The 26,657-nt window shown below is 35.5% G+C and overlaps 1 protein-coding gene across 3 annotated transcripts in view; it reads right to left on the bottom strand.

Annotated features, from left to right (window-relative positions):
• Nucleotides 1-26,657, bottom strand: part of FNBP1L (formin binding protein 1 like) — a 102,872-nt gene that overhangs the window by 18,368 nt on the left and 57,847 nt on the right. For 2 of the 3 annotated variants that reach the window (XM_012439677.2, XM_012439678.2), the window contains exons 3-10: nt 15,605-15,658; nt 14,264-14,411; nt 13,442-13,504; nt 7,124-7,228; nt 6,045-6,173; nt 4,171-4,317; nt 2,221-2,424; nt 659-817 (exon numbers count right to left, since the gene is read on the bottom strand). In XM_012439677.2, the coding sequence (XP_012295100.1) occupies nt 659-817; nt 2,221-2,424; nt 4,171-4,317; nt 6,045-6,173; nt 7,124-7,228; nt 13,442-13,504; nt 14,264-14,411; nt 15,605-15,658 (1,009 nt within the window). The remainder of the gene's footprint in view (nt 1-658; nt 818-2,220; nt 2,425-4,170; nt 4,318-6,044; nt 6,174-7,123; nt 7,229-13,441; nt 13,505-14,263; nt 14,412-15,604; nt 15,659-26,657) is intronic. The other variant, XM_012439680.2, reaches the window with a different exon arrangement.

The following is a 26,657-nucleotide window of genomic DNA, read 5'->3' as shown; positions in this document are numbered from 1 at the left end:
CCTCACTGACATAATAGAGTAACACTAATGTATTTATTAGTAGTTTAACAGTTGTTGCTAAGCAACAGTTTAGTAAACATTACTCAGTGATACCTAGTATTTTTGTAGGCTTTACAATTTATAATATCCTTCTAATATATTATCTCAATTTGATCTGCAACAATCTTGATATTTAAAATACCTATCTTTAATATTTTTTAATTACTGCAACTGTGTTTTATACATCTCAAAGTAAGCAGGGCAATTAAAACTGAGCTTGACATTTTATTGTCAACAAAATAATACTTTATAAAATTGGCAGGTAAAGTCAGCATTGGTGACAAATTATTACAAGAGTAACTCCAGTGACAAATTACTGAAAGTCTTAAAAATGTAAATACATTACAAGACAATGGTGAACATATGCACATAAACAAAAAAATAGCTCAAATATGATTGTACCCAGCACCCTCTTTATAATACCATTCTTTTATGGTTGAGCATTTCAAATGTTATAAAGAGGAGTTGTTTTTAACTTGAGGGCAGCTATTCTTAATTCTGCGGTGTTTTTAAACTATGTATTTATAGGAGAGAGCCTTATAATGAGGGTGGAGAGTATTAAAAGCCACACTACACACACAATAGGCCATCATGCATTTTAACCCATTATTAAACTTACCCCTCTTTTGAGGCTTCTGAAAGAAGGAATTCTGGGCTTCCCTGTTTTTATTTCATTCATACAATAATGCACGGGCTCAATGGAGAATGTGAGAAACTGGGACCCATTAGGAGTACTGGATGTGAATAAACTAGTAGGGGTTAAGGGTGGGGACTGTGGCTAATATGGAAATAAAGAAAGGAATCAATAAGCCAAATGTGCATAGTTTTTTCCTAAATGAAAATTCTATTTTTGGCAACATACTTTTCACAAAATATACCTCAAATAAAGTTTACTATAAAAATACTATGAGAAAGTAAACATAGTTTTGCCCAAAACTATCATTTTAAAAAATCAAATTTACTTTTTAAAATGTACCATTTCACTTGATTACTTTTTATAAGCAGACAGATTAAAAATATAGAATACACAAATTACACTGTCAAAGAAAGCAATATGACCTAGATTTTTAAATTCTCTTCTAATTTCTAGAATATTAGCACTACCATGGTACTTAAGAGATAAAGTGGCAGCTACAGCTAAAGTTATGTAAATAGGTAATGTGACACATAAAATATTAAAACTATAACTGATTATTATCAAAAATAGGCAAAAAAACTTTCATTACATTCATGGCTTTCCTCTCAGATCTCAGACTCTTTCGATTTCATCCTTATTTCATCTTTTCCTTTTAATTATAGTATTCCTTGTACGTCTAAGCTCTTCTAGCTACCTCGATCTGACTAAAACAGGCCTCACTTCCCATCTTGACTGAACAATATTATTAAAAGCATAAATAAAGCATGAGTTAGTTATAATTGTACTTTTAAAGATGTAAGTATGAGTTAAATTTTATCTACACTCATATGCCATGATCAAAAAAATGAATTAAAACAATCAAATATAAACATAGCACATCAGATTAAAAGTATTTCTCTATTCTCCTTGCTAATAAGACACTATTGCAACCACTTAATTGATAAGAAAGACACAGCACCCATCTATTTCATTTGCTCACATGCTGATCTAGATCTATCTAAAATAAACAGCACTTCAGAAGGTAGGTTCTAACAAGTTAAGAGATTCTCTTAGCAAACTCAAAATTGTTTTAAACTTCAATTAACCAAGACTGAACCCTTCCCATTAAAAACATATATGGATGACAAAAACAATCTTAGTAGTATGATCTATAAAACCTAATCTGACATTTATTATGGCTGTGGTCAATCATTCAATCCATTGAGAATTGCAATTTCAGTGGTATTTTAGTTAGATCATGTTTCCTTAGAAATTCTGATGGGAAGTACATACAAATGAAACTTCAAAAGCATATAATTTAACTAGATATTAACAACTTTGTTAATACTCTTACCCATTATGCAGTAGTCAAATGTTAAATCCATAAATAACTTACTATTAAGGTATAAAACTATGTTTCCTAATATAAGAGAAAGGTTAACTGAATCATTCAAAGTGAAAATATTTATTCTCCATTAATGGTAAACCATTTTCCATTCAATACCCATATTCTTTTAATTGGTACACTTAAATTGATTAGCATATAGGAATTTTATGACTTTTACCTTTGGCTTCTTTCCAAAGAGCCACAATTTGCCCTTGGCCTTTCCTACTGTGGTTTTGGCATCCATCTTCCCACTCTCCTGTTTGGATGCACTGATAGTCCCATCAGAAATGGTTCTATATATATGTTGACTGTAATCTTCAAACGGAAAGTCTCCTGGAGGTTCAAAACCAGATTTGAAGGAGTCTACCACCATTTGAGAGTCCTATACAAAGGAAACATAAGTTTTAGAACTATTTTACTGGCTCATAATTCTACATTAGCTTTCAAAATTTTATTCAGTACAAGAAAACAACAAATATCCATTTAAATAAATAATTCCACAGTAATCATTAAAGTAAATACTTTATTCCTATAAACTCAAAATATTTTAATCCCAAAAGAAAAATACTTGCAAATTACCACTTAATTAATTTATAATATTCATCAAATGTTTTTATACCTGAAATTTATCTGAGGACTAGTTAGCTGATAAGAAAGACCTAACTGTCAAAAAGAATACAGAAAGAGGTTATTATCAAGTAGAAATTTTGAGAAGTTTCAAAGGAAAAAGGCTTTTTTGCTTTAAAAGATAGATGTCTACAAAGAAGCTAATCTTTGGAGTGAGGAAAGAACATCTAATTGTAAGAGAGAGTAAAAGATGAATAGGAAAGGCTTTCTAACTCATCCAACATGGGAAAAGATAAATTAAATATACACTGTGGAATGTTAACAGAGCAACACGGAAAGATCTCATAAACACTACTGAGGGCAAAAAATGTTTGAAAACATAAAGTTTAATACCATGTACTTAAAACTTTTAAATACCATGTACTTAAAACTTTTAAACTCACGTATTGTACATGTACATGTACTTAATATCATGTACTTAATATCATGTACTTAAAACTTTTAAACTCACATATTGTTTTTAGATATGCATACCTCTATCTGAATGCTTTATTGACTCTTAAACTCATTATTTTCAAACAGAATATCTCTACAAACTCCTCCCCACCCCTAACAACCTCTCCCTTTTGTTGCCTGTTTCTTTTAATAGTACATTTTGCCCTTCATTTAGTCCAAAGTCATCCTTAAGTCACAGCTTCCTTTTGTCAGTAATGCTGCCCTCAGCAACCCTTTGCTAAAGCGTAAGAAGAGAGAAGAGGGCTCTAATGATACTGTATAACGTTGCGTCCAGCCATGCTGAAATACATATGCACTTTGGAATTCCCAATCAAAGAAGCCAAAAATCCTCTTTTCTAAATTTAAGAACAATTCTATCAGTTGTTACAGAAAGGATCCTCACTAATATAGTATCTACTTGATAGGTTCATGAAGACTAAAGTATGTAGCACACATGTGATACCCTCCAAACACCAGTTCTCTTCTCTTGCTACGGCCTTTTCCTCAGTTTCTGCCAACCATGCTTTTTGATCACTCAGTCAACATTTACTGAGATGAAAGACCACTAGTCCTTAATCAAGATACAATGTGATTACCGATATTTCCCCAAGGGGAGGAAGGCTATGCTGTTTCATCTGCACAAAATGCTCTCCTTCCTCCTCCTCATGAGTCATCACTCCTTATGCTACCCACATTTCTTGATATAGTTCAAGTGCCAAACGCAACTCTGATCATTTCCTTCTGTAAATTTTCACTAAACTAATAGTTTAACACAATTTGTAACACATAGTTCTTAGGTTAGACTCTTTGATAAGAACTGAAAACTTAGTGAGAGAAGAACAGAGTTAAGAAATCATTTTTTTTTTTAAAGAAAGAATTAGAACTTTTGCATTTAGAATGAACCTTAGAACTCAAAGGAATCTATCGCAGTACGTTCTTCTACAGAATATAATTTAGAACCACCTACACATCAGATTACTTTATCCCTTTCCCAACTCATTTCACTAACTTAAACTGCACACCTAAACCAAACAGACGTATTCAAAGATAATTATGTAGCACTTACTCTTCTTTCATCAACTGATTTTGCTGCAAGAATCATTCCTTCCAAACATTTTGAAATGATAGGAATGACTTTGCGTTCTGAATCGGCAAATCCTCTGTAACACTCACTGAGTTTAATAGTCCTTCGTTCGTCCATTTCTTGTAGTTGCTAACAATCAAGAATTAAAAAAAAAGAAAACAATTTTTCAATCATTCTAAAGGAGATCAATTAGTGACTCTCCACCAAAAAAATAAAGATTTCTACCCTCATAGTTATACTGTTGTTGTTAATACCTTTTAACAAGTGCTATTGACGTACAATACTTAAAACCTGAGACGTGCTAAAGAGCAAAAGAAAGAAAAAACTTAGTAAGGCTCTTAGTATTGTTTTCCTAAAACCAGATGACACTGGTATTCTAGTCTTCTAAAAGGATCCCTTACTGGCTATCAGCTCCCTGCCGCATACCATTCCCGCCTTTTACTCTTCAATCAGAGTAGTTCTTGTTTATGCTTCTAGGAAACATTTCATTTGAAGAAAAAATTCTAGTTTTTTTGCTTTTTTTTTTTTTTTTTTAAGCAATTGGCCCATAACATATACAAGTCTAAGACTTCTAACCTCAAGTTAATTCAGGGTACTTTGGTAAGACCTGGCTGGACCAACAGTCTACACTCATTGTTTATCAACAGGTAACCAGACCCACCACAGTGTACAGCTCAGAGCTGGGGACAATAAGGAAAAACAGGAAGTCACAAGCTCAAAGGGGCACATATAGAATCCTCACAATTCAAAATTCACTGGCACGTGCCACTAGGAAATACGTTGGAACACATAAAGGCATTTTTTTGACATATCCTATTTGCCAGCACTGACCTTTCTGTTTTGTAGGAAGCAGTTACACTGCCTGTGTCCCCAAACTCCCACACACAGCCTGGGACTTTGAGACCTGCATTTTCACAGAAGAATTGATCCCATAGAAAGGTCCAAATGCAAGGATCAGGCCCAAAACAGAGAAGGTAGTTTATCTCTAAGTTATGGTCTCCCCAGAATATGAAGACTTAACTACTAAGCCTAGAAAAGTACCACGGTGAAGACCGGCAGGCTTGGTCTTCTGGATTCAATGACCAGAATTTGATACCCACTCCAGTCCACCAACTCTCACTGTGCTTCCTTTGTATTTCCAAATTGCCTTATAAAGAAGAAAAAGTATACCTGAGCTGATACTCTTCCCATATAAGCTCTGCTCTTTGAGATACTACTACCTCATCAACACTGTTTTACTAAATCCCTTTTCTGTAATTTCTCTTCTTTCTAGAAATGGCAATAACATAATTTAACCCTCATGAAAATTCTGAGGTCTTTTTTACCTGAGGCTGTTTGGCAACTGTTATCATCAAGTGATGACAGACAGGATTTATAAGCAAGCTCAACATGTGAATTACATTTATCATCTAACAGAGCCAACACGGTAAGCAGGCAAAAGTCACGCCAACAAATACATTTTGTAAGATTTATTTCTGCCATATGGACTGATGCCAATGACTCTGATTCAGTATAAAAAAGCTACATCTCAATTCTAAGTGAACAGATTACAAATTCAATTAATTCTCCTTTGTCATGTCAAAATACTTAATGATACAGTATTTAAATGTATCTTACTAATGTCATTGTTTTAGTAAACTGTTTATAACACTAATAGTAACTGTGTAGAAAATGTGTGACTTAAAAGTCAGAAAAAACTTATTTTCAAATCTGTAATCATAAAGGAATCTCTCATCCCTCATCTTGATGAGTAGTGAATCTAGAAAGATTCTGATGTCTAAGATTTACAAGTTTTTATATTTAAAGACCAGCTCTTCCAACTCTGAAATGAGATTAACTCCATATCTAAGATTTACCTTGTAAATCTGAGGAATCACTACATAAAAATGTTTGTGTTGTTCTCCATTAAAGTTTTGTAATTGTGCTGCATATTCATTTTTATTTTCATCAGCCATATGCGTACGTAGATTCAGTTGCTGTTTGGCCTAGGGGCAAATTGGTCAAAATTATTACCAAGAATAACAACAAAATCACAGAAATTCACTTTTCTGAAAATTATACTAAAACTAGGTTTTATCACTGGAGAAGCCAACACGTGACATCAAAAGAATGATGAAGTGGCATGACTTTCTCAAACTATTAATATCATTTAAAATTTAAGAAGACACTTGCAGATCTTATGGTCAGAGTGGTCTCCTTATTATAATATTCTTCCCTCCCTCATTACAGTTGTATTCTCTGATTGCAATAAGTCAGAATAATCTAATATAGTCTCTCCTTATCAAATCCAGATAAAAAACTACATAAACAAATGAAAACATTATAGCTTGAAACAGTGTGCTTCTAATCAGAAGAGAAAAACAGGTAGCTTTAGGAATATTTCAGATTGTTAAAAAAGTTAACAGTAAAACATGTCTTTATGATCCACCTACATATAACTAAAATATGAAACTAAAATCATAGTGAAACTAAATAATGATTTTTTAATAATACAGCATCCAATAGTGTTTCCACCTCTGTGTAAAACCACAAATACTTTAAAGCATGCTTACTTAGAATATAGTTCTGAGCCTCTTGATTTCTTGTACAAAGTCAAATTTTAATAGTTATTTTCTAACTAACTAGTTACTACCTCATTGACACATCTTAGGCTTTCTAACCTACTGTGGAATAGGACAAAAACTCAATCCCAGTAGCAACTACATCTTTCCTCTAAATTTGAATGCAGCTAAGATACTGTAATAAATTAACACATATTACTTTCTCAGACCAATATGTACAATTTAAAGTAGGCAAATATTTGTATATTTTAGACTTAAATACAGTATATCTCTTGAGTAAATTCTAATACTGTACTGATGCAAATGTTGTTAACTACCTTCCTTATGCAAGTAATAGTATTTTGACATCAAAGTTGGTTTGGAGTATTTCTTACCTTTTCAACATCTGCCTTGGTTGCATTAGTATCATTATCCAATCTTTCATAACTCTGTTGTGCCTTTTCTGCCTCTCTACATTCTCTTTCAAACTTCTTTTTACTCTGTTAAAAAAAATTAAAATATCACACTGAGAAAATAAAATTAGGCTAACTTCATTTAAGAAATAACTTTAGATAGCATTAGAAGAAATACCTAACATAGATGGCAGGTTGATGGGTGCAGCAAACCACAATGGCACATGTATATCTATGTAACAAAGAACATGTATATATATGCACATTCTGCACATGCGTCCCAGAACGTAAAGTATAATAATAAAAAAAAAAGAAGGCCAGGCGCGGTGGCTCACGCCTGTAATCCCAGCACTTTGGGAGGCCGAGGCGGGTGGATCACAAGGTCAGGAGATCGAGACCATCCTGGTCAACATGGTGAAACCCCGTCTCTACTAAAAATACAAAAAATTAGCTGGGCATGGTGGCGTGTGCCTGTAATCCCAGCTACTCAGGAGGCTGAGGCAGGAGAATTGCCTGAACCCAGGAGGCGGAGGTTGCGGTGAGCCGAGATCGCGCCATTGCACTCCAGCCTGGGTAACAAGAGCAAAACTCCGTCTCAAAAAAAAAGAAAAAAAGAAAAAAAGAAAAAAGAAAAAAGAAAAAAAATGTGCCATTGTGTATTATGTGGAAATGTGGAAATGAACTGCACACTAAGTAAAATTTGTCCTTTCTAAATTAGAAAATAAATTTTACTATTACAACCAATCCACATTCCTTAAATATCAGACATTACAGACTATGAAGAAAAAAAATAGGCGTGACTGAGTTAATATTTACTATGTATCTCACTCAAAAAATGTGTTTATAATTGTTATTATAAAACATGTAAGTCCTCATCTTCAGGAGAACTTTTTTGGTTTGGTGTTTTTTGTTCCGGTGGTTTTGTTTTAACAAGCATTTGTTTTCATATTTTTTTTTGGTTAGACCCAATGTAGCTTGGGATGTGGAGTGTCCCTCCAAAGTAGTTTCATATTGTTTCTTCCAGATGTCCCACAAAGACCATCAAACCAGGCCCCAGATCTTTTTAAATTTTATTTAATTCAAATTATTATGACTTTGTAAAAGCTATTCACAACTGAGCCATGTAAAATATATGTCATATTATATTTCCTTTCCTACATATTTTTTTTAAATCCTGGAGTTAATATATGTCTTCGCTTTTTCAATTTGCTTAGTTTCCAATGCACTCATCTCTAATTCAACCCCAGTTTTTCCCAGTTCTTTAAATCTCTCTGCAGTTACTTCTAACACACTAGAAATTTTCTTGTGATTTTCTTGGTAAATCTCTCCCAAAGGCTTCTAAACTCACTGAAATTTGAACTCATTACCAACTAGGCCTAATGCATAGTTGTTAGGTTAGGATTTCCCTCCCCCAGCAACCTGTGGATTCATTTCAACTCTATCTTTGTTTGGATCTCCTATTTCCTAGTTTTGTGCTTTCTCCTTTTTGATTCACTTCCTCATTTTGCTAGACACATTCAGCAGCAGCCTCCTAAAAGGTTTGCAGGTGATAACTGAATCTCCATGGCTAAAAAAGCCTTTACCATCATTTTTAATCAACAAAATTTGGCTGGATATAGAACTCTAAGGTGGAAATCATTTTCCTTCAAAAGCATTGCTCTATTATTCTTCTGGCTTCCTGTGTGACTATCCTGTCTAATTCCATTCTGATTCCGGAGACATTATATAAAGGATGTTTGTTTGCTTGGGTTTTTTCCTCCATGGAGGCTAGTAGAATCTTCTCTCTCTCCAGTGTTCTGAAATTTCAAGAGAGGTGGGGCCACTGTGCTGAGCACATGGGAAACCCTTTCCATCTGGAAATTTATGTCTTTCAGTCATAGGAAAACTTTGAGTTATTTTTGCCCTTTTCTATGTTTTCTCTTTTCTATTATGTTTATTATTTTGGAAATGAACCTACTGGGTAAGTCTTCTAATTTTCTTATATTTTCTTCCATATTTTCAATGTCTGTCATTTTGCTCTACTGAGATATTTACTGAACTTTATCTTTCATTTTTTTCTAGTGGGTTTTTTTCCTGCTATAATAAAGTTCTTTTTTGTTCTTCATATGTTTCTTTTCAAATAATCTCTTATTCTTATTTCATGGATGTAAACTTTTCTCTATTCCCTTTGAGAATATTAACTAATAGCTACAGGTATTTCCCTTGTTTTTGCATTTTAATTTTCATTTCCTTTCATAGTCACATTGCCTTCTTTCCTCCCTATTACTTCTGGTCTCTGATGTGTACATTAGATGTCTTCTTTAACTATCTGGGGATCCTTGGATATCTGCTCTTATTTAAAAAGCTGGTTAAAAGCTCCACAGAGAGGGCTTTACAGATTATATTTTCCTCTAGGGTGGCATGGCCAGGTAGTTTGTTTCCTTGGAAAAACCTGGCATCAGTTTTTTAAAGCTTTTTCCTCCCTAGCTGATTAAATTACCCAGAAAGACTCTTCCAATTTCTTGCCTGGAAAATATATACCTTGCAACCTATACTCAGAATTCCTCAGAAGAAGCAAGCAGGGATCTCAACATTTTGTATTTACCTAACCTCCTTTATAGAACCAGTTACAATGTTAATTTCTTACCTTGGAGATTACAAAGCCATAAAAAATAGTACAAATTTGGATCCCAAACCTCATTTAAACAAGATCAGAGTTTAAATTTCTCATAGGATACGTTCTTCTCCTTTGACCTTCAGACAAAGGTAAGTTTCTCTGATGGATGTCTTGGCCAGTAGGCACAATTCTTATAGTCCACCTTTCACTAAAAGATTTAGTCCTCTGGGGGTTCAAATTTTTTACAAGGGTCTCAGTTCTAACTCCCCACAGTATACAGAGCTTAACTCTGATCTCTATCTCTCTGTAAGTATTAAAACCCTAGCCCTTACCTTAGCAAGTACCGGGTCCAAGAAATCATTATACCTCAAACACCTCTGTCTCCATTTTTCCAAATGCCACTGTATCAGCTCAGACACCTATTGCTCTAGATTTATTTACCTATGGTTCCCTAGCAGTTAGCAATTTCCCTTTCTTTCAAATAACTGAGTTTAAAATACAATAGCTGTTATCTCAAGCCATTTGTAGCCAAAAGGTTTCTTAATTCAGTTTGTAAGATAGTTACAACCAGATAGGCCTGTAACTTTTATCAAATAAATGTACTCCAATATTTATTACAAATTTATTTAAATGTAGGCTTTATTTTCTACAGGTATTTTAATTAGTGTGAGACATCGAATAAGATACCTGTAATTTACTCAAAGCCCCTAAAATATTTAAATACTCATAACATACATAAAGTCACTTTGCTATAAAAATTAAGATTAAGTTTTCACATTTCATTCTCTGAAGCTGAGTTCAGAGCTGTGTTTTCAAATCAAGTAACTATAGGCTACTAATTCTGGTGCAAACTGAGGCTACTTATGTACAAAAGTATTTTTATATGTGGTGTCCTATTTGTGGAAAAACACCTACCTAGTAATTCCTTGCAACAGCAAAAGAACTACTAGTACAATAATGTTAAAAATGCTTCTTCCCTGAAAGCTAATATAACATTATACAGTATAGAAATATACTCCAGAAAAGATTCTTTCCCTTCATCCTTGGTGTGGCAGACAAAGAACAGCCACTTCTACTCCCCTACTCTTGCTTAGCAGAGCCTGTCCACCCAGTACAGAGGAAGAAAGCAGCTAATACTTGCTATCCCAGACTCCCCACAGCCAGGGCAGAGGTAAGTAACCGAATCCTGTCAAAGGCACCCAGAGGAAATTTGCTGGGAACTTTCTGGGAAAGTTTTCCTTCCCTGATAAAAAGAGATAGTTGGAAGTGAAATGCTTCCTTTTTCCCACCTCTGGATGAAGCTGAAAGAGGATATGGTGTTTGGCTCTTTAAGCCCACGGTTGACCTTAAGGAGATATGGCTGAGGAAAAGAGTACATGGTCAAGACGGCAAAGTAGACAGATGAAAAGGAGATGGAGCCTGGTGACATCCTTAAGCCACTGATGAACTCTGGATCTGCTCCATTTTGGAGCTCTACTCTTATAAATTTGTATGCTCTGTTACTTGGAGCCTCCCAACTGATGGACCTGGCATATCTGATGCTTCTATCTTCTTAATCTCTGACCATTCCTTCAAGACCCCCTTTATAGGCTCTTCTGTCCAGATCTTAAATGCCAGTACTGCCTTCTTTATTTATCCCAGGGTTAATAACTGTCTTTTAAATTTTTTGCTCAATTTTTAATACTCTGTCACTAATTCAACCTGTTTCTACCAGTTCTTTACTTCACCTCTCCATTATTTCAAAAGTGTTACGAATTCCAGAATTTCATTTTCTTAACTAAACAGGAAAACATGGAATAGGAAATAGGATCCTACAGTTGTTTCTACATATTAAACAGAAATTATATTTGTTAGTTTCCGTCACTAGACCACAGGTGCTACAAAAACAAGAACCATGTCATACTTACTTTTGTACCTCCAGGGTACGTGTCAAGAATACTTTTCAATAAACACATGTAGAGCTGAACTCCTTTTTTACAGTATTGTTAATGCCTTAAAGAAATCTCTCCTACAATTTTGATGCTTCTTTCTTACTTATGACCTCTAAAACTTTTGCTTAACAACTGTTAACTGTTCTAAAGGCAAGTTGGTGCATATTAAGAATAATTTGTGCCAACACTAATTTTTAAAGGAACCAATGACTCAGGAGTGTAGGAGTATGTTATTTTGTGCAAATGAAAACACATACACATTCATTAGGTAGCAGATACTAAGGATGAAAGTTACAGCAATTTAAAACTTAATCAACATAAATAGTTTCTAAAGTCTTACTGAAACCAATTAGAAAGAAAATGAAAAGGAAAACAGATTATTAATATATCTAAGAACTCTCAATCAGCACTGGTGATTAGAATATTACATCAATGGTAGTTCCGTAGTAGAAATTTAATCAAAGTTTTGAATATGTGTTTTTAAAAGGGAAAGAAAGGCTGAAAACAGTGGAATTATATGCGTGAGATTTTTAATCTCAAAGTCCTTTTTCTTTTTTTTTCTTTTTTTTTTTTTTTTTTGAGACGGAGTTTTGCTCTTGTTACCCAGGCTGGAGTGCAATGGCGCGATCTCGGCTCACCGCAACCTCCGCCTCCTGGGTTCAGGCAATTCTCCTGCCTCAGCCTCCTGAGTAGCTGGGATTACAGGCACGCGCCACCGTGCCCAGCTAATTTTTTTGTATTAATAGAGACGGGGTTTCACAATGTTGACCAGGATGGTCTCGATCTCTCGACCTCGTGATCCACCCGCCTCGGCCTCCCAAAGTGCTGGGATTACAGGCTTGAGCCACCGTGCCCGGCCCCTCAAAGTCCTTTTTCTAACAAGCAAAGACTAAACTGATTAATTTAACATGGAAAAAATCCCTTTGGCATAATTATGCAGTGTCCACCAGAAAAATATGCTAGTAAAAATCAAACTGTTCAATAACCTGAGAGTTCAAAAAGAACATCTTATACTACAGAACATCATTTAATAGAACTTTTTTTCTTTTTTTACTCTAACCTCATGACAGATTATAAAGCATTTTATGTAAAGGCAACTGCAGTGTTCCATGTGAACATCTTGTTTTTCAAATTATTATATACTAGACCATTTAAGAAAAACCACATGAGGAAGTGCCTTGGGGAAACTTTTAAGTAAATAATTATTATGCCTTTATAATTTTGCCCTACAAAGTACTTTATGCCCTACAATGGGATGGTTTCTGATTAGCAGGCCAATATTAGGAGCATTTACAAAATTATACAATGACTGAATTGGAAGAAACCCTTCATGTCATCTCGTTCACTCTCTTCATTTTTCACATGCTAAAAATGAAGTCAAGAGAAATCAAGTGCTAAGTTAAAGGTAGAAATAGATCTTGATTTTTCTCAGTCAAATGGTCTTCTAAGATATATCATCTTTTCCCTCTTACTTCTATACTCTATTAATACTTTATAGTAACTAAAGTAAGAAAAGAATCTCCTTAAATGTTCACAATGATTGAAGATTACAGAGTTCATAAGTATAAAGTTATAAAGGACAACAAGAAAAATGACAAAATGATCTCACATCCTCCATTTATACTTTATTAACTATTATACAACAATACCAATGTCAAATTATGAATAACACACTGAGAAACATTAAGCTCTATTAGATATGAAGCATAAAAGAATTTAGGGCTAACCTAGTCTACAGGATTTTATGTTAACCATGAAAACAACATAACTCACATTATCCATCTGTTTCCAGCACATGTCAAGATATTGTTGAGCTTTTCGTCCTTCTTGGAGATGCTGAAGATTATAATCACCACCGAGAAAACAAAAGAAAACAAAACAAACAAAAATAATTACATTTAAACACTAAAGTCTAAAGTCCCCAATGGCTTTTTACTTTATTTTTTCAAGGTACTAATTATATAGCTTTACCAAGACTTAGGAAGAAAGTAAAGCAAAACTTCCTAAAAATGCGTTTTATAGGATATGGTCTTAATACTTTAAATATAACCTTGAAAACAGATACAATTTCCAGAAAAATAATGATTGTCTTGAATAGTGGATGGCAGACATTTTCTATAAAAGGTCAGGTAAATATTTTACGCTTTTCAAGCCTCACTGTCTCTGAGACACTCAACTCTGCTGATGTAATACAAAAGCAGTCACGGGCAATATAAAATTCAATGAGTGTGGGTCCGTTCCAATAAAATTTTATGGTATGGACACTAAATATTAAACTTCATATAACTGTCAATGCCATGAAATATTATTATTTTTTCAACCATCTAAAAATATAAAAACTATTCTTGGCCTGTGGCAACTAGCAAACAAAACCAAGCAGTAGGTTGGGTTTGGCCTATAGGCTGTAGTTTGCCAAACTTAAATCCCAAAGGATCATAAATTAGCAAGAGTATTTTGTGATAATTTTTAGCTAGCAGAAATGTAGTAAAACAGAAAACCACTTTATGCGGAACATGCATTTTAAAAAAAAACCAAAGTATTTATGTGCAACTATTTCATATACTATTGCAATTGGATAAAAATTTTAAGAATTACCATTTTTCTTTCAGTTTTCAGATCATGAGCATATCTCATTAATTCACCATACACTCTGTGCGCCATTTCTTCTGCTACAACTTCTCGCTGTCCTGCATAGTCATTTAACTCATTAAGGATATTAAAAAAGGCTATACACGAGGTAAACCTGGTAAAAACATTTCAAAATGGTGAGACTTACTTTTATTTTATTACAAAAATGTTGGTGAGGTGTGGACTGAGTCTAACATTTCACAAATTTTAACATATTCAACCTAAATCTCAGCTACTAGTTCTAAATTAACTTCATACAGAAAAAATCCTGCATTAAGCTCAAGTCGTACGTTTGTATATCTTCAAGTGTCTTTCATTTATTAGTAAAGGGATATTTGGGGTCAAAAAATAATAAGAATACTACCTGCAGGCTCTTTTGGCATACTGGAATCTCTTAAGTTGCCAACTGACTGGCCTGAGCTTGGGAATGAACTTGGTTGGATTCCTAGGCTTGGCAGCTGAACCTGTTGCAGAGATGATGTGCTTGCCAAATGCATCTCGATGGCTGATCTACAGAACAATTTTGCTATCAGCTCTGGACACAGCTGCCTGTATGCCTGCCCACATCCTGAATGGAAGTGAACTGCCATTATAGTTGACACCAAAGGGGGTAGAAGGGTCAAAAATAAGGGTAAAAACGTGTGTGGAGGGAAGGAGAGAAACAAAGAGAATCACTGTGTTAATGTATATATCTACTTTGAACATACTGTGGAACACTCTCTTACAGCTGAAGATTAACAGCTCAGATAGGACTCCATTAACACTAAACCTGAGAATCCTAACAACTGACAATTATATACATAGTTGTTTAAGTCTAGTCTCTTCTTGTTTCTGCATCTAAACAGTCATTCACATATTGCTCTTTAAGACTACCAAAAAACTCCTAAGTGATTTCTAACCTTATTTCTAATCCAAAAACTCTCAGTGCTTTTCAATATTCCTTTATACCAATCAGTTAAAATGTTTTACTACCTATAAGAGTAAAAGCAAGAGTCTAAGAAGCCAACAACTACACAACAAAGTGTGAAAAATATCCTTTACTTTTGCAGAATAAATCATTCACGTGGAGTCCTAGTCTACATTTTAATTGAAAACCTGTATTTGACTATTCTAGAAAACTGCTGATCAAGCCCACTGAAGTGTTTATCCTCATAAAAGATAAAAAGTAGTTGCCTCTTTCATAAACATTAATTTTTAAATTAAACTTTTAAAATCTTTATAAAAAGCTAAGAATGTATTTATCTTACTAAATAATAAACGTATTTTTAAATGTTTTAATATGCAATAATAAACAGATATGTAATTTACCGTGGCTCTTCATCTTTGGATGAACGTTTAGGGCAGTACTTCTTAACCAGATTTCTATAGGAAGAAGATTTTTAAAAATTTATTTAAAAAATTCAACTGTTGTTACAATTGAAATAGTCTAAGTTTTCAATTTCGCTCAATCATTAATTTTGTGATATAAAATAAGACAGCAATATGATCATCTACTCTATTAACATCATAAAATGCAATCATTACTTACAATTTGTTCTTAAAATACTGACACATGGAGAAAGAAAGGTTATTTCTGTATTTTCGTATGAACATAATCAGAACAATTTGGTTCATGTTACTATCAAATAAGAAAAGAGTTAAGAGGCAGAATAGAAGAAACAAAGTACAGCTGGCCCTCTGTATCCGAGGGTTCCACAACCACAGATTCAACCACAGGTCAAAAATATAGTAACAATACAACTAAAAAAGTAATACAAATTAAAAAACAAAAGAGCCTAATAAATATTTACATAGCATTTATACTGTATTAGGGGTTCTAAGTAATCTAGAAATGATTTAAAGTATGAGGCGGATGAAGGTAGGTAATAGGCAAATGTTATGCCTTTCATATAAGGGACTGAGCATCTTTGGATTTCGGTATTTATGGGTCTGGGAACCAATCTTCCTCAGGAACAGTTACACTCAGTATACAAAACTGAGTCAGGGCAAAAAGAAACATTTCAAAGCAGTATCACTTCCTTTGTTTCACAAATTGGGGACTTTAATACTAACTAAGGTAAAATGTAAGTGGATGCTGACTCACTTAAGGGATAAAAGAACAGTTTGTCACCATCCTCCATTAACTCTACTTTTATATTAAAATAATTATGGGACTCCTTACCCTTCTCTTTTCTAGGCAAATGAATTACATTCTGACTTGTAACTGTTTTTTGCCTTCATCCATGTCTGTTCCTAACATTCTTTATTTTTTAATTTTATTTTTTTTGTCAGTGATGCAGGCATGTTCCTAACATTCTTACAGTAGAATGCTGCCTTATTTCACCTTTTAAAAATCAGAAAGAGACTTGCATATGGCCTTTGGAGCCAGATTGGACTAGTTATGTTTGAACCCTGGTTTGTTTATTGAGATAGAGTCTTGCTCTGTCCCCAGGCTGAACTGCAGTGGCGCAATCTCAGCTCACTGCAACCTCCGCCTCCCAGGTTCAGGTGATTCTCTTGCTTCAGCCTCCTGAAGAGCTGGAATTACAGGTGCACGCCACCATACCCGGCTGATTTTTGTATTTTTAGTAGAGACAGGGTTTCACCATGTTGGCCAGGCTGGTCTTGAACTCCTGACCTCAGGTGATCCACTCACCTCAGCCTCCCAAAGTGCTGGGAATACAGGCATGAGCCACCACATCCAACCTGAATCCTGGCTATTTTATGTAGTACTTATGTGGCCTTGAATAATTTCACCTAATTTCTCTGTCCCCTTATTTCCTATAAATGGTACAAACAGTACCTACCCCATACAGTTAGGATAATTAAATGATATAAAGGGCTTTATACCCTAACTCTCAAAGTGCGGTACCTGGGTCCAGCAAGGATCCATATACTCTTTGGTAACAATCTACAATGAGATAAGTGTAGAAGTTGGGAATAATTTTCTCTCTTTCCAATCTAATAATTAAAAATTAGGGCCTATATTTTGTCTCTTTTATGTCATTTTTCTAGTATTTAATTTTTATTGTATTTTATGAAAGCATCAGTACACAATGAATTGGAAACTAAAAGAAACTGGTTCATCATCACAAACAATTTGAGATGCACTGCTTTAAACTATAAGCAGTTTTAAAATAAGTGGCTTTACTATCTTTCAATACTATAAGAGAATCACTGTCTTAATTATTTTCAGATTAGTATCAATTCATTCCACTTGAATCAATTTATTCATTCTACAAATTGTCTATTATGTGCTAAGCACCATGCAAACTACTAGGAGCATCACCACATAAAGAGGACCCATGAGCAAGAGACTTATACTCTCTATTGAAAGGAAACAAGTATATACCAATAATTATAATATACAGCTTGGTAAGTGCTATGATAAAGATATACAAAGAAAAGGAAAACCTTACACCCAGTGAGGGGTGGATAAAGAACAGGCAAGACACTGAGAAAAGAGTTCAGATCAACAAGTATTGAGCTCCTACTATCAAGAAACCCATAGTTGTTGCTGGTTGTAAAGTTAGGTACAAGATGAAAACATTAGCATTTCACCCACACTAGGGTGCAACAGTGCAATCATAGCTCACCATAGCCTCAGACTCCTGGGCTTAAGTGATCCTCCTCCCTCAGCCTACCAAGTAGCTGGGACTACAGGTACACACCATCATTCCTAATAATATTTATACATACTTTTTGTAGAGACAGGGTTTCACTGCATTGGCCAGGCTGGTCTCGAACTCCTGGCCTCAAGTGATCTGCCTGCCTTGGCCTCCCAAAGTACTGGGATTACAGGTGTGAGTCATCCTTCTTGGCCTTCAAAGCTTTGCTGATATTTAATACGTCACTACACTAATACATGTATGTAATTTACAAACAATTGTGCAGTTACATGCTCAAACTTTTTTTTACAAGTGAGCAATAAAAAGTTCAGAGATCTCTGGTCTAGAGAAATCAAATATATAGACATTCTTATAATATGGTACGAACAATAGAGGGCTCTGTAAAGAGGGTTCTCCAGTGGTAGAAAACTAAAATTTCTTATTTGCTGACTGAGCCTAAAGAGATTGGGTAACTAGAAACCCCTGTGGGGATTCTGCTCATTTGAGAAGACTTAATGAGCAAGACAAACAAGGGTGGGGAGAAACAGCATTTATGAACTCTAAGTGGGTTCAATGTTGCTGTGACATCAAATATGAGCTACAGAATTGCAAGTAGTAGGCTGAAAAGTAAGTGGGAAATGAAGCAGAGACCTTTCTAAAGTCACACGAATGAACTCTGAATAAATACTCTTGACCAATGGTCATTAATCCTGGTTACACAAACACTATCGAAACTCACTGTTGTGAATGAATTAATTTACTAATTTACCCATATATCAGCAAAGCTACTATATGATATAAATTAATTATTTCAGGTACTAGACTGACAGAAAGAAAGGGATGAGTCATGGCTAGCAAACTAGTAATTGGGCAAGACCTACAGTCCTTTCTACAAAAGAACTCAAAAAGCAAGAAGGGGAAAACATGACGAACAGAAGAATTCACTAGAATAGGCAAATTCAGAGACAGAATAATAGATAATGGCCAGCACATGGGGGAGAAGGAAATGACTGCTAATGGGTACAGAATTTTCTTTTTGGGATGATAAAAATATTCTAAAATTCAATCATGGTTATGGTTGCACAACTCTGTAAATATACTAAAAACCACTCAAGTGTACACTGTTAACTAGTGAATCTAATGGCATATGAATTACACCTCAATAAAGCTATAGTTGGGCAGGCAGTCCATCTGCCACAGGTATCTCTATTCAACAAATCTAAAATGGAATTTATCTACTTTTTAATCTTCTTTTACATACCTCTTTTCTTACATTAGTGGCACTCCCATCCACCTAGAATCTAGACATTTACAGCCAAAAATTTGACAATCATGCTACACTTCTCAAGTTTCCCACACCTTAACATGTTCAATCCCTACACATTCTATTTCCTAATTAACTTTTTTAAAAACAATTTTTATACTAAGAAGGAAAAAATACACAAAGAGAAGCCCCGACTTGTGCCTACTTTATAAAATTGTTTTGAATACAGATGTAGGAGGACAGCCTGCTGGAATCTACTGCAATATCTTGAAATCATAAAGGGAAAGACCAAGTGATTTACAAAAATGCCGATCACCACTGAGCTCTAGAATGCCGCTTCCAAACTTCTTGTTATATAAAATGACTCTATTAACGTGAAGCTGAATGTTTAACTGACACTATAGAACAGCTAAATAAAAATGCCCACTGGAGATATACAGTAAAAATTAGAAGTCTAAAGAAACTTCTGGGATCAAGATACAGATATGAGAGTAAACATACGTAAAGACAGTAACAGAAACAACAGGAATTACCATTTGTCATTCATGTATTATTTGTAAATCTTAATGCTAAACTCTTTATATATAATCTTATGCTTACAACAACTGCACAGAGATATTACTAGCATGACTTTGCAGGACTCAGACACATTAAATAACTTGCCCAAGTCACATAGCTAGTCAGTGACAAAGCCAAAACCTGACTCAAATCTGATGGCATCACCTGAGATAGTTAAAATAATGAATGTGAATGAGGCTACTCAAGAAGTATGAAATGAAAGGTAGTAAAGACCATCTACAAATACAAATTTAACAGGGAAGGAAGAAGAGTTGCTTCAGAAGAACAATAAGGATGAACAGCTAGGAAGATTAGAGGTAAACAAACTACGTCCCACCACCTATTTGAGTAAAACAAAATTTTAATGGAAATACACTACACTCATTTGTGCATATATTGTCTATGCTGTTCTTGCATCACAACAACAAAGCTGAAAGACAACTGAGTTGAGCAGACATATGGGTAACAGAAAACCCAAGAGTCTGTCATTGAAGAGAAGGGATTTTTTAAAAAGACGTCCTAGGACATGCCAGGTGAGGTGTCTCACGCCTGCGATCCCAGTGCTTTGGGAGGCCAAAGTGGGAGGATCACTTGAGGCCAGGAGTTTGAGGATGCAGTGAGCTATGATCGTTGCCACTGCACTCCAGCCTGGGAAACAGAGTGAGACTCTGTCTCTTTAAAAAAAAAAAAAGAAAAGAAAAAAAGACGACACTTAAGACACTTTGTGAGGCCAAAAAAAACAGATCTTTTGAGGTCAGCAGTCTCTACCAAAAATACAAAAAATCAGTCGGACATGGTGGCGCACTCCTGTTGTCTCAGCTACTCAGGAGGCTAAGGCATGAGAATCACTTGAATCTAGAAGGCGGAGGTTGCAGTGACCCGAGATTGTGCCACTGCACTCCAGCCTGGGCAACAGAGCAAGGCTCCATCTCAAAACATAAAAGAGGAGGAGGAAGAAGAACAAGGAGAAGGAAGGAGGAGGAGGAAGGAAGAGAAGGTGGAGGAGGAGTGTTGGAGGCAGAGGGTGAAAAAGAAGTTGTTCTAAGACAGAAACAGTCAATTCATCAAAGATAATAAAACAAGTACCTAAAATATCCATGGAATTTAGCAATTACCAGGTGATTTAACAGTGTGGTTATGATGGGCACAGTCTCCAACCTATAAATGGGGTTGTATTCTAGAAACTACTTTTAAAATTCAGTGGTTTTCAAGCACAAACTCATGAACTGCATTAAACAAAACAAGTCAAATTTAAGCAAAAAGCATTTCAAAGAGTAGTTTCAAAGTTTGACTACATTTTTATATATCATTTTAATTTATTGATTGATTGATTGATCGAGATGCAGTCTCACTCTGTCACCCAGGCTGGAGTGCAGTGGCACGATCTTGGCTCACTGCAACCTCCACCTCTCAGGTTCAAGTGATTCTCCTGCCTCAGCCTCCTGAGTAGCTGGGATTACAAGCGCGCACCACTGAGCCCAGCTAATTTTTTCATTTTCAGTAGAGACAGGGTTATACTATGTTGGTCAGGATGGTCTCGAACTCCTGACTTCATGATCCACCTCAGCCTCCCAAAGTGCTGGGATTACAGTCATGAGCCGCCGCGCCCGGCCTATATCAACATTTTAAACATTGTTTAGGGTCCCAGTCTGTAGTGGACACAGTTTACCTACATGCATCATTACCCTTCTTTTATAACAGCTTGTGGAGATGCATTTCTGCTCATCAAAAACCCATGTTATTTCACACACTTCCCAGCCCCCCAACAGTTCTGTAGAACCATGTGGCCAATTTTGCATAATAGGCTATTAGCTCTGTGTAAGCACAGGCTGAAGGACTTAGAGCTTGTGCACAACCTTCTGGTCTCCCTCATTCTCTACTGAAGCAACTGTAGAGGCTGAATAATGAGATGAAGATGAAAACAGTATGGATCCCTGAGTTACCACATGGGCTGTCTGAATTTGTGGCACTTTGCAGAGTAAGAAACAAGTGTTTAGTTACGTTTAGTCCCTGGGATTTGGAATTTGTTATTCTACTATAGCCTAACATATCCTAAAATACAGCTCCTCCACTGTCATGCCTATGAACCTATGGTCAGGGTGACCACATATTAAGGTTCAGGAATATTTATGTGATCCAGGTCCATTAATCTAGGCCAATGAAACTCAATCCTAAAATTTCTGTTGTAATTCATAGCAAAGCATGCTCTCTTTCTGCTGAAGCTGTTAAACTGATAGGACATAATCTTACAGCCATGGGGAAAGAGCCTACTGGGAAATTAAACCAACAGAGAAAAGTGAAGCCAAGAAGAAAGATCCTTAACAATTCTCTGAGTACTTGGATCCCTAAATTTTTCACTCAAATAAGCCAGTAAATTCCTTTCTTTGTTTAAACCAATCTGAGTTAGGCTTCTGATACTTGAAAGAATTATGAGTCCTACAGAGGTTAACCAGAGAAGTCATTAATAGCTTAAACATCACATAAATAACAGTAATTTGAACTCTAGCTTCTGGGAGGAAGAGCACATGTAACGCAAGAGGGAAGAGGAAGAAGACAGATAACTCTGTATTTTGAGCATACAGGGTAGTCCTAAGCAATTTTAAAAATAAATTCCTCTTGCTTCCCTGTATGTAAAACTCACGCATCTATAGGTGACTCATCCAAACCCCAATGTCCAGAGCCCTCAGATACCATACAAAAGTCACTAGAGACTCCATTCAAGCCAACCCTGCAACTTGAAAAACTACAGCACTGTCCACGACGTTCTTCTCATATTCCATCAAATCCAAATTTCTAAGAAAACATATGATCTGAAAGAAGACACACGAAATAATAATAATTATTATTATTTTGAGACAGGGTCTCACTCTGCCACCTAGGCTAGAGTACAGTGGTACAATCTTGGCTCACTGCAACCTCCGCCTCCTGGCTCAAGCAATCCTCCCATCTCAGTCCCGGTGGCTGGGACTACAGGCACGTGTCACCATTCCTGGTTAATTTTTTTGTATGTTTAGTAGAGATGGGGTTTCGCCATGTTGGCCAGGCTAGTCTTGAACTTCTAGACTCAAGCAATCCACCTGCCTACACCTCCCAAAGTGCTGGGATCATGGGCATTAGCCACTGCCTGGGCTAACACACCAAATTATTAATAGTACTCACTTCTCAGGAGAAGAACTGGAAAAGGACTTGAATTTAAATGTGCTATAATGATCATATAATGCTGGCTCATGCTTGTAATCCCAGCACTTTGAGAGGCCGAGGTGGGCAGATTATCTGAGGTCAGGAGGTCAAGACCACCCTGGCCAACATGGTGAAACCCCATCTCTACTAAAAATACAAAAATTAGCTGGGCATGATGGCACATATCTGTAATCTCAGCTACTTGGGAGGCTGAGGCAGGAGAATCACTTGAGCCCGGGAGGTGGAGGTTGCAGTGAGCTGAGACTGCGCCACTGTACTCCAAGCCTGGGCAACAGAGTAAGAGTCTATCTCGAAAAAAAAAATCATACAATGCTTTCATAATTAAAAAAAATAAATAAAATTAGGCTGCATGTGGAGGCTCACACCTGTAATCCTAGCACTTTGGGAGGCTGAGGCTGGTGAATCACCTGAGGTCAGGAGTTCGAGACCAGGCGGGCCAACACTGCGAAACCCTATCTCTACTAAAAATACAAAAATTAGCTAGGTGTGGTGGGGGGGCATCTATAATCCCAGCTACTCAGGAGACTGAGGCAGTAGAATCACTTGAACTCAGGCAGCGGAGGTTGTAGTGAGCCGAGATCACACCACTTCATTCCAGCCTGGGAGGAAGAGCAAAACTCCGTCTCAAAAATAAACAAATAAATAAATAAATAAATCTAATAATAAAAATATGCAATAAGAATTTATTCTTCCAAGATAGCTAATCTCATTTGAGTCTAAAGTCAGCAAAAAGTCATACCAAGGCATGAATGGTTAAGTAAGTCCCACTAATGCCTGCTTTGCAGTTCTAACACAATATGCTTACCAGCTCAAATAAATCTTAAATATATAAGTGCAAAGCATTCAGGTTGTTCTTAAACTAAAAATATTTTAGACAATTCATCTAGTTTAAGAAATATGCCCTTAATGTCACTTCCCCTAGGCTCTTTTTCTGTTCTCCCCTCTTCTAAATCTAGATTCTCCACCAATTATGATAGCAGTTTATGTATAAGACACGTTTCTAGTATGTTGTCATAAATCAGGAGTTAACTGAAACAAAGTTTTTGATACACACAGTACATATTAGAGAAATTAGAATAGATTTCATAGATATGCTGGTACATCGTTTTGGGAAGAGAGAGAGTGTGTGTATATGTGTCATCCATGTTTTTCTATGTACTTTGGTTTCATGTACCCTGGATACAAAAGAAATTAATGTTGTTCCTTCAGTTGTCTGACAAGGCTTCTAAATTTAGTGGGCATCTCCAAAGATTATAGCAGTGTATACATAGTAGTTATATATGTGACAGTAAATCTATCACCCTACTTAATATATATTTAAGTTGTTGATTCTAATCTTTTTATCCATTCTAGTTTTGTCACGTTTATACTGACTTTTGAGTTTCAGTAAAAATTACAAAATATTCCAAATACTTTCTCAAAACATTAGTTCACTTCTATTAAAACATTTTGCAGCTAAGTGTCAGAATGTAAACTATTTCAAAAATCTTAAAAGACTCAGAATCACTTCTATACATTTTCAACCTTTCAATTATTTGAGAGGCTGAGTTCTAATTACTGTTTAACAGGTGATCGATATCCTATTTACTTACAAAATGGAATATAAATCATACTATTTCTTCTGGCAAAGGGCAGTATTAGTGACCTGAGACTTAATGACTAGTACCCCTTTTCTTAACCTACTTAAGAGCTGCCAGATTAACACATATGGCCCAATTTGTGGGTTCAGTTAAGTGACCCAACGATAGAAAACAAAATAGCTGGGCCAACGAGATCCCTTTCTGAAAGTTGTAAGACTTTGGACCTGATACAGCTTTGAGACCAGTATGGGAGCTGACTCTCTAAGACATAAAACTGGAACTGTGGGTGACTGTCTTTCCTGCCATGGGGAGAAAGCCAGTCTGCGCTAAAAGAACAAAGCCATCAACCCACCAAAAGAAGAAGAAAAAAAGACAAAGGGCTTTGGCTGTGTTTCAGATACTGTCTTCATTTTTTTCTGTGACCTGGCTGTAGTCTAAGCCTTACAGCAATTTGACTATTCTACTTCTTGAACTCAATAAAAAATTAAAATCAATAAATCAATAAATGTATATTGTAAATAAATTTCTCACTGGACTTAAATTAGCTCAAGCTGGAGTTTCTATCAAAGCCAAGAATCTTCTCTCATACAGTAAAAGATTAAACATAAAAGGCATCCATTGCAAAAGAATGAAGCTAGACCCTTATAATACATACAAATATTAATTCAAGATGTATCAAAGACCTAAAACTATGAACTGTAAGAATAAAACACAGGAGCAAAGCTCTGTGACACTGGATTTTGCAATGATTTCTTGGATAAGATACCAAAGGCAAGCAAAAATACTAAAAATAAATAAACTACATCAAAATTTAAAACTTCAGTGTAAAGAAGGACACAATAGAGAGAGTGAAAAGGCAATCTGTAGAATGGGGGAGATTTGCAAATCACATATATGGCAAGGGGTTAATATTCAGAATACATAAAGAATTCCTAAAACTCCACAACAAAAACCGAGTAGTTCAATTTAAAAAACTGACTTGAAGAGACATTTCTCCAAAGAACATAAATGGAAAATAAACATATGAAAAGATCACTAATCATCAGGGAAATGCAAGTCAGAACCACAGAGAGATAAAAACTCACACCGATTAGGCTGGCTGCTTGCAAAACAGCAAGGATGTGGACTAATTGGAAACTCTGTGCATAGCTGGTGAGAATGTAAAATCTTTCGGACAGACAAAATAGAGTGACGAAATAGAGTGACATAGAAATAGAATTCTGATAAGGAGGTATGAGGAAAGTAAAATGAGACAGAGACTATGCATTAGTCCATTTTCATGCTGCTGATAAAGACATACCCCAGACTGGGAAGAAAAAGAAGTTTAATTGAAATTACAGTTCCCCACAGCTGTGGAAGCCGCAGAATCATGGCAGAAGGCAAAAGACACTTCTTACACACTAGTTATATTTGGATTGCTCTGTATCTAAGCCTACCCGAAATATTTAGGACTGCTCTTAGTAAACACAATGATGTACATGACACGAACTTAACAACCACATCACAATGATGTACATGACACCAAACTCCAGTATTAATAGAAAGCTGTTATGTGGTCAAAGGTTCAGCATGTGGTCAGAGATTCTAATTTCTAAACTAAACAGAAACACAGATTATTCAATTATTTATTCATTCAACTTAATCACCCAGTTCCACAGGTACCAGGTAGGCTTCATATGGAGTACAGAAATGCACATAATATAATCTCTGATCAAAAGGAATTCAGAGATTACTGCTTTGGCCAAAATAAGAATAGTCTGTGGGCTTCCTGTCTTCCAGCCTAATTCTCTTCTACTATGCCATACTGCCATATTTGAACCCAAAAATGTATGTATGCTGTGAGGTGGAGGCTGAGGAATATAATTTCATACAGCACTATCTCTATGCTAGAACTTAGTACAATTACTTTTACTAGAATAAACTAAAATGATACATATTATATAGGACTCCTTTATTTACTTAGAAATCTTAATCTGTTATATAAATACAATAGTTTATTTAAAAAAATGATTGATTTCAGTTGCATTTATCTTTGCAAACAAAAACCATTCTACCAAGTGATTTGAAGTAATCAGCTTCCATCAATCAAAGTGAACATGATTCAATTGTATATAACTATGTCTCTGAATGTAATTAGATGCTTTATTTTCTATTTATTCCCATCCTCAAAC

The sequence above is a fragment of the Aotus nancymaae genome, unplaced genomic scaffold (assembly GCF_030222135.1).
Source record: "Aotus nancymaae isolate 86718 unplaced genomic scaffold, 86718_ANA_hifiasm-v0.15.2.pri h1tg000122l, whole genome shotgun sequence".
In the NCBI taxonomy this organism is placed as follows: Eukaryota; Metazoa; Chordata; class Mammalia; order Primates; family Aotidae; genus Aotus; species Aotus nancymaae.
This window is presented reverse-complemented; position numbering and strand designations above follow the sequence as displayed.